General features: G+C 39.4%; 1 protein-coding gene across 1 annotated transcript in view; it reads right to left on the bottom strand.

Annotated features, from left to right (window-relative positions):
* Positions 1–457: 457 nt before the first annotated feature.
* Positions 458–8,549, bottom strand: part of LOC104966329 (dynein heavy chain 6, axonemal-like) — a 61,148-nt gene continuing 53,056 nt past the window's right edge. The window contains exons 13-15 of the mRNA XM_010795516.1: positions 5,284–5,526; positions 4,936–5,103; positions 458–514 (exon numbers count right to left, since the gene is read on the bottom strand). Coding sequence (XP_010793818.1) covers positions 458–514; positions 4,936–5,103; positions 5,284–5,526 — 468 coding nt within the window. The remainder of the gene's footprint in view (positions 515–4,935; positions 5,104–5,283; positions 5,527–8,549) is intronic.

The following is an 8,549-nucleotide window of genomic DNA, read 5'->3' as shown; positions in this document are numbered from 1 at the left end:
ATACATTGTTCATGTGAGAAGCATTTACAGTAGCCTATGGCACTGAAAGTGTTGGTTGGAAATGTGCAAATTTGACTGTACTGAGAATATTAAAAGATATGTAGATCTTCTGGATAAAAGACATGTCACAGCTATGTTGAATTGACTCAAATTGCATCGTGCAAAGGTGAAACTGTCGAATGATATTGAAAAGTACACTGTAAATGAGAGTTTGACTGTTTGCCACGCTATCACATACTTCTTTTGCTTCTTCTTAAATCACCAGTGTTGTATTTTAGTCAACTTGAGTGTCTTTTTATTTGTGGTCTGTGCCTCTCTGCTCAATAGGATTCATTCTCGTTTAAAGGATGTCCATAAACGCTCACTGTACATGACAAATAAAGAAGAAATGATAATTACTGGCATTTGAGTGGCTGACATGCACCAATTCACTAAATATTACATTTTAAAAGTGCTTTCACCCTCCAACGTGTGGCCGGGTTATGACAGGGTTGCTCATGTCGATCTGACTGGACTAGACAGTGGTAACGTCAGATTTTATCTCATGTGTCTGGTAATAACAGCACGTTTTATTCTTAGCATACAATGAAAAGTGACATTTTACATCTTACAAAAAACACAATAAAACAGGAAATGTTGATTTTTCTACTGTAAAAGTTTCAGATCCGAATGAATCTAAAAGCTAGCTAATAAGCATGATTCCCAAATGTCAAACTATTTAACCACTACATTTTAAATAACAGTGTGCCAACAGCTGAGCCTATTATCTACTTGATCAGTTTTTTTAATGCTTTTTATTTTTTATTGACAAGCTGTCACATATCCCAATTTCACACTGCCTTACATTTAATTGAACAACTTTTATTCTTTTTGAATGTTTACATCTCATACACCAAATCGAAAAATATTGTGGTTTCCTATCTTGGGAACATTATTTGTAAATGGTATATGTGTGTCTATTCCTTGAAGTTTAAGGCCAAGCTTCAGACTATACTGCACTAAGATTTTAAGCCTCTCTGCTCCCAGGGCTGATGCGTTTAACGTGAGCCCGGATGTGAAAGGGCAGAGTCCTTCTTCATTTCCCAGCAGGAACGAATTATTGAGATACTGTAAGTCAGGAGGGATCCAATCTCCTTACTGATATTAGTTAGGACAGTTTGGCAGCTCACACACACACACACAAACACACATGCACGCTCAGAAGAGTGATGACTTGTTCATATCTAATCTCAGGCTTCATTGGGCATAGACAGACAACTGCTGGTGTCTGGAATTCAATTTTAATCAGACCATGCAAACAAATACACAAACCTTTAATTTGTCAACATGCAGAGCTGTCCCACAGTCCACCCCTCCCTGCAGACTGTCCCAGAAGAGCTTCCCTTCTTCTGGTCCTGAGATGGAACACATCAGTTGGGTTGTGGGGGTTTGAGTTAAGCAATCCTGGTGAATAATGTTAGCTGTTTTTTTTGGTACCGTTCCTGACAGGTCAGATGGAACAGATCTCCCTGGACGTTGTGTGGTTAGTGTAACGTAAAGACCACACACCTGCCCCTCCTGTAAGATCCACTGCATAAGGCACTTTGTAGAATGATTGGCACACTCCTCATCTGGTCTTTGGTGGGACAGGGGCACCGCCAGGGATTTTGGGCCCCATGAAAAGATAATCACATTGGTTACTTAAACATTTTTTTCTTAATGTTCTAAAATTGTTTGGGCCCCTGTCAGTCACGGGCCCTTAGAATCGTCCTAACTTTTCACCCCCTTACGGCGCCCCTGGGTGGGGACTGTGCATATGTTCCGACTGGGCCAAACAGGTGCGACTTTATGCATGACTGAGGCCTAATCAACACATTCACAGGTAAATACATTTTCTAAACAAATGAAAAACAATTCACATGAACTATAGCATTAAATCTAGAAATGAGTCGCCATTTTTTACCACTTCCTGTTTCGTCGTCTCAAAGTCAAATTTAATTTTACATGGGTTTTCGGTATGATGCCTGAACTAGGGTCTGGAGTAGGGCTGCTCAATTAATCGTATTTTAATCGCAATTACGATTTTGGCTTGCAACGATTATGAAAACAACAAAATCGAAATAAAACGATTACATTTTTATTTATTTAAATTTTAAATTATTTAGTATATTGTAAACATTTGTATTGGTTTTTCATTTGAATTATACTTAAAAACATACTGTTCACATTTTATTTTCAATAAATTGATGTTTTCAAAGTAAATGGATAATTGTTTTTAATAATCGTGATATCAATTATTGACCAACATAATCGAGATTATGATTTTGCCATAATCGAGCAGCCCTAGCCTGGAGCTAACAAAAGCTTCAAAAACTGTACATCACCAAACTCAGCTGAAGACCACACACATTTAGAGTGACTGTGCCATATAGTCTTGTTTTACTCCTTTCCTCCCCCTGCCTCCTTATTATGAATCCTAACCTAATAGCAAAATGGCCTAAAGTACATTCATAGTTTTTCAGAGTGCATATTTTGTCTCATAAAATATTAAATCAGGAGAAAGGAGTTTAATAAAAGAGGTCAGTGGCTGTGGATTAAACAGAAAATCATGCATGTGTGAAGTCATTTGTGCAGTCACTATGCACTAGTTGACTTGCACACAATTAAAACATTACACTGCATCACTGTGCTTTCCCAATCCAAGGGCAGAAACGTACTGCAGCAAGTCAAATCTGTTTTTCTCACCATCCGTGTATGAAAGTGGTATTAATAATAGAAAGGGTTCACCTCCGAACTGACATGTCCTGATGGTGTTAGCTGAAATGCCCCGCAAAGTCAGACACCTCATCACCATTTACAGGTTTGGGGATGCGTTCGCACTGTAACACAACTGCCTCTGATCAGGTTCAAACCCTGCACAGAAACAGACGGATTGAGTAAGTCTAATAAACAAAGTGCAAAGCAGGCTGTACACGTTGGACAGTGACTGACAGACGAACAGATAGTGGGGAAGTGAGAGCGCAGGAAGAAGAGAGGAAGACACAGAAAGTGTTCATAGGAAATCCGGACTTCAGAATAAAGTTGACACATTCGCCATAATTATTCATGACTCATCGTTTCCTCTTTCCGCTACAAAATGTCTACATCAAACTTTTATAACACTAACAATTAAAACAATTTTAATGGTGTGCCTAAATGTTAAACTATTTTACGATATACTTTTCAAAAAGCTCATGATGCAAATAACCCAAAAATCATGTGAAATTCTTACCAATGATTTAAGAAAAATACAGAAACAACTAAGTTCAGAAAAATAAACAAGGTGGAAAGTACAAAGGGGAAATCATCTATAAATGAATCAATAAATACACAACTAAATAAACATTTGAAAAGGAACAAATACATTTCAAATAAATACATTGAAAAATAAAAATGATTTGAGAGGAACACTTCGTAAAAAATTTATTATAAAGGGGAGTTGATACAAAAGGTAAAGTAAGTAAGTAAAATAGAATTGAATAATCATTATTTTTACATATTGCTTTTATTTTCTTATTTATTTATATACCCTTAATAGTCCCACAGAGGGGAAATGTACATTCTGCATTTGACCCGTCCTAGTGTTAGGAGCAGTGGGCTGCCATTACGCTTTGATATTTAATGGCATACTATTTTATGAATTAAGTACAATGTTTATATTTGTATTTTGGCAGCTGAATATAATAATAATAATTAATACATCCTGCAAAGGTCAGCAGCATTACAACATAGTCACTTCACTGCCACAATACAGATTTAGATTTGGTTTTACATCAACATATTTGATGTTTTGAATGCTGCTTCTTTTTGATTTTTTGCTGTTTAATGCTGCTTCCTGCATTACATTATTATTATACTATGCTGTGATATTCTTTCTATTTGAGATTTTTAGATTAGTGACAGAACAATCAACACAAATTGGTTTCTATTATTTTTTTCATCAATGCAGAACAGAAAAAGTGAAATAATGTATTAATCACAATTTGCCTTGAATAATGAAGAATTTGCTTTGGTGTGAAGTCAGCCTAAGACTCACTAATTATATTAACAGTAATGCATTTTCAATAGAAAAGGATATATTTAATAATTAATTCTAACCCTGCGTAATTCAAAAATATTCTTGTTCATTATTTGAAATGAGGATGCTTTTTGTTCTAGCAAAATGACCGACGATACTATGTTTTAATGAGAGTTATTGTCAGACAGCATTAAATGATAACAACCGTTGTATCTTAAAATAAAACAATTCAAATACAATGAAAAACATTGAAATACTCCGTGAGGCGCTGAAAAACATACTGAATAATGCTTTACCAAGGGTAAACCAGAAGCTAAATTGCAGTTATACTTTTTTAGTTTGCTAGGGGACCCTATAATGCAAATGTTCAAGTTCATATTTGCATGTTGTGCCTGTACAGCAGCGTTTCTCAAAGTGTGGGGAGCGCCCCACTGGCGGGGCGCAGAGATGTGATAGGTGGGTCGTAGGTGGTTCGTGAATGGACGCGATGAACGAGAGATTATCATTATTATAAAAAAAAAATGTTGGACCTCAGGCCTGGGTCTTCGCGGGCGGTAGTAGACTGTTACCGCCGGAGATTCGCAACGGCGGGTGTATGCGACGGCGGGTGTTTGCAGCGGCGGGTGCGGTACCGGCGCAGCAGCGCTGTGAAAGTCCACGGCGCACCTATGTCAGAGCCAGCGGCCCACCAAAGGCAGCGGCCCACCGGGAAAAGTCCCGAATCTCCCGATGGCCAATCCGAGCCTGCTCACACGCACACAACTGAAACCAAAATCATTTACAGACATATGTAAAAATCTCTCATACACACATCATGTGAAATGCTCACACACACACACACACACACACACACACACACACACACACACACACACACACACACACACACACACAAACACCTCGTCAGCGCTCTCCTGGTCTACAGCCAGTTTCTCCATCAGGGTGTCAACATCGCTGGACTTCTGTTTCAGGATAGGCTCTAGTGCAGACAGGTCCACTTTCATTTTGTCCACGAGCACATTGGTCTCCAGCAGTTTGGTCAGACCGTTTTTCACGCGATCCCTGGCCTATGTAGAACCCCCCACACACAAAAGGTATGTTATCCACATTTTACATGCAGACAAAATCAACAACAAAGAAACAATTGCCATAACCACATCTAACTAGCTGCTACGGTATTTCCTCTGAAATGTCAGGAAAGATCCAACACGGATAACAACTTATGCATTTTGATGGGGGGGACTTACAAGAATGAGCTGCTGTCTCTTGTCCTCTAACATGGACAGGTAGAGGTTAATGAGCTCCAGGTAGGAGGTAGGCGTGGTGTAGTATCTGCGTCTCAGCTCAGAGTAGAACCGCTCGGCCATGTCAGTGACGCTCACGTGGATCTCCACGCACATGGCGGAGAATCTCTGCTTCAGCTCCTCGCTGCCAAAGTCCACGTTCTGGAAGAAGGCCCGGGAGACGGAGAGCAGCGCCTCACGCGGCCACTGGACAAACACGACGTAGCAGAAGGGAAAAAGAAAATAGTGACATAAGATTTTCAGCTGAGAAAATATATATGGGTTTCAAATATTTGGGGCGGCTGTGGCTCAGGGGTTAAATAGGTGTATAGTATACCAATCAAAGGTTTTGTGGTTCTCTGAATTCAACATTTCAAAGTGTCTCTCTGCAAGGCACTGAACCTAAAATTGCTCCAATAGGATCTCTATGGTTCTGAGGCTATCAGCTAAAAAACATGAAACATCATTTAATTTGTTGAACATAAATTCAACAGAACAGAAAAGAGAAAGTCATACAATAATGTTAAATGCAGTAATTAAGACTTACAATAAAGATGCAAATTGCTAGCTTACAGAATTTAGCTCAAAATCAAAGTGATATGCCAACAAAGGACTTGAATGTAATGAAATGTATTTAAGTCATACACTACAATGCTGAACAAAAACAGGTGAATAGAATGGTGGATGCTCTGACAACCCTCCACTAATGTACGAGTATAGGTCCTGTGTTTGCATGTCTTTTTCAGGCATGTGTGTGTGATAGAAAGTAAATGACAAAACAAGATTTGAATTTCCCATGGGGGATTAATAAAGTTTGTCTTAATCTTAGAACAAAGGCAATAAGAAATAAGGGGATTAGAAATGATGTCAGAGTGGAGAAGAAATGACATTTTGGTTATCTCTGCCAGGAGCAGATACATAGATTGAAAGAAAAATGAGTGCTGTAGACTCAATACAAGCAGAGCGATTCATCCTGACTGCAGATGATCCCCATGTACCAGTTAGCAAATGATGTTATAACCCTTTTTCAAAAAAATAACATAAAAACAATACAGGACTGTCTCAGAAAATTAGAATATTGTGATAAAGTTCTTTATTTTCAGTAATGCAATTAAAAAAACAAAAATGATTCATTACAAATCAACTGAAATATTGCAAGCCTTTTATTATTTTAATATTGCTGATTATGGCATACAGCTTAAGAAAACTCAAAAATCCTATCTCAAAAAATTAGAATAGTTCCTAAAAATTAGAATAGTTCCTCAGACCAAGTAAAAAAAAAAGATTTATAACAGCAAAACACAATCAAACATTTGAAAATGTCCATTAATGCACTCAGTACTTGGTTGGGAATCCTTTTGCACGGATTACTGCATCAATGCGGCGTGGCATGGAGGCAATCAGCCTGTGGCATTGCTGAGGTGTTATGGATGCCCAGGATGCTTCAATAGCGGCCTTTAGCTCATTAGCATTGTTAGGTCTGGTGTCTTTCAGCTTCTTCTTCACAATACCCCACATATTCTCTATGGGGTTCAGGTCAGGGGAATNAGACTAACTTATGACAACTCAAAATAAAACATGGGAGCGGTGGAGATGAGGAGGTGTCGGCGTTCTGGCCGTTTACTCGTTCAGCCCTAACTCCGGGGACTTCCGGCCGGGGATTTTGGGTGGCAGTATACGCCGTGAAGTTGTTTGCGGCCTGCCAGTAAACCCAAAGCAGAAGAAGAAGAAGTGACGTCAGCGGCTTCATTTGCCTAATCCACCCCCAGGAACTAATTTCCGGTATGAACGCGATCTGTACTTAGTTCATGAGAACTAAAGAGTTCTCTGGAACCTTTGTGGGAAAAGTACTTGGTGTGAACGCGCCTAATGAACACCTATGTTCCTATTTATCATTGTTGCTAGGTGACTAATGAGCCACCTAAAGGCCTCCGCGCCAACATGCGACGGGCCTTCACAGAGATCTCCAGCAATTTCTTTGAAGATAACGTTCTGGGACGCGAATGGAGGAAGATAATCTTTGGAATGTGCTTTTTCCATGCAATCATCCAGGTTACACACCAACTCACACATTCTTGATCATTTTTGTTTACTTTCATGCATGCATGGCTTTTCTGAGGTCTGTTCCTGTCCCTCTATGTCCTTATTTTTGTCTTTTTTTGCATGTGTGTGTCTTAGGAGAGGAAGAAGTTTGGTCCTCTGGGCTGGAACATCCGCTATGAGTTTAACGACAGTGACAGGGAGTGTGCGCTGCTCAACCTCAGCCTCTACTGCAAAGAGGGCAAAATCCCTTGGGACGCTCTCATCTACATCACTGGTAGGGAGGCTCTCACACAGTGATAAATGTGGGAAGGCTCTGTAACACTTTTCATTCACGATCGTGCAACAACCGATCATATTTTCCCTCTTTTAAACAACAAAGATGTTAAGAATACTTGTGTATGGATGCTCTTTGCTTAGCCTAGCCACCGAAAAAAAGTCATCACACCCCAATATTCTACTCCCCTAAATAGAAAAGCACAAAACATGACTTATGCAACACTGCTGCTTCTTCATATCTATAGTTTTCACTACTGCAGCATTTTTGATTGGTCAGCAGCACCATTCAAAAGGAATTTTAAGGGTCACCTATCATGCAAAATCCACGTTTTCATGTCCTTTATACAGTTGGGCAAAAAAGTATTTAGTCAGCCACCAATTGTGCAAGTTCTGCCACTTAAAAAGATGAGAGAGGCCTGTAATTTTCATCCTAGGTACACTTCAACTATGAGAGACAGAATGGGGGGAAAGAATCCAGGAAATCACATTGTAGGATCTTTAAATAATTAATTGGTAAATTCCTCGGTAAAATAAGTATTTGGTCACCTACAAACAAACAAGATTTCTGGCTCTCACAGACCTGTAACTTACTTCTTTAAGAGCCTCCTCTGTCCTCCACTCGTTAACTGTATTAATGGCACCTGTTTGAACTCGTTATCAGTATAAAAGACACCTGTCCACAACCTCAAACAGTCACACTCCAAACTCCACTATGGCCAAGACCGAAGAGCTGTCAAAGGACACCAGAAACAAAATTGTAGACCTGCACCAGGCTGGGAAGACTGCATCTGCAATAGGTAAGCAGCTTGGTGTGAAGAAATCAACTGTGGGAGCAATTATTAGAAAATGGAAGACATACAAGACCACTGATAATCTCCCTCGATCTGGGGCTCCATGCAAGATCTCAAGAA

The sequence above is a fragment of the Notothenia coriiceps genome, unplaced genomic scaffold, assembly GCF_000735185.1.
Source record: "Notothenia coriiceps isolate Sejong01 unplaced genomic scaffold, NC01 NC01_scaffold00037246, whole genome shotgun sequence".
NCBI classification, from domain to species: domain Eukaryota; kingdom Metazoa; phylum Chordata; class Actinopteri; order Perciformes; family Nototheniidae; genus Notothenia; species Notothenia coriiceps.
This window is presented reverse-complemented; position numbering and strand designations above follow the sequence as displayed.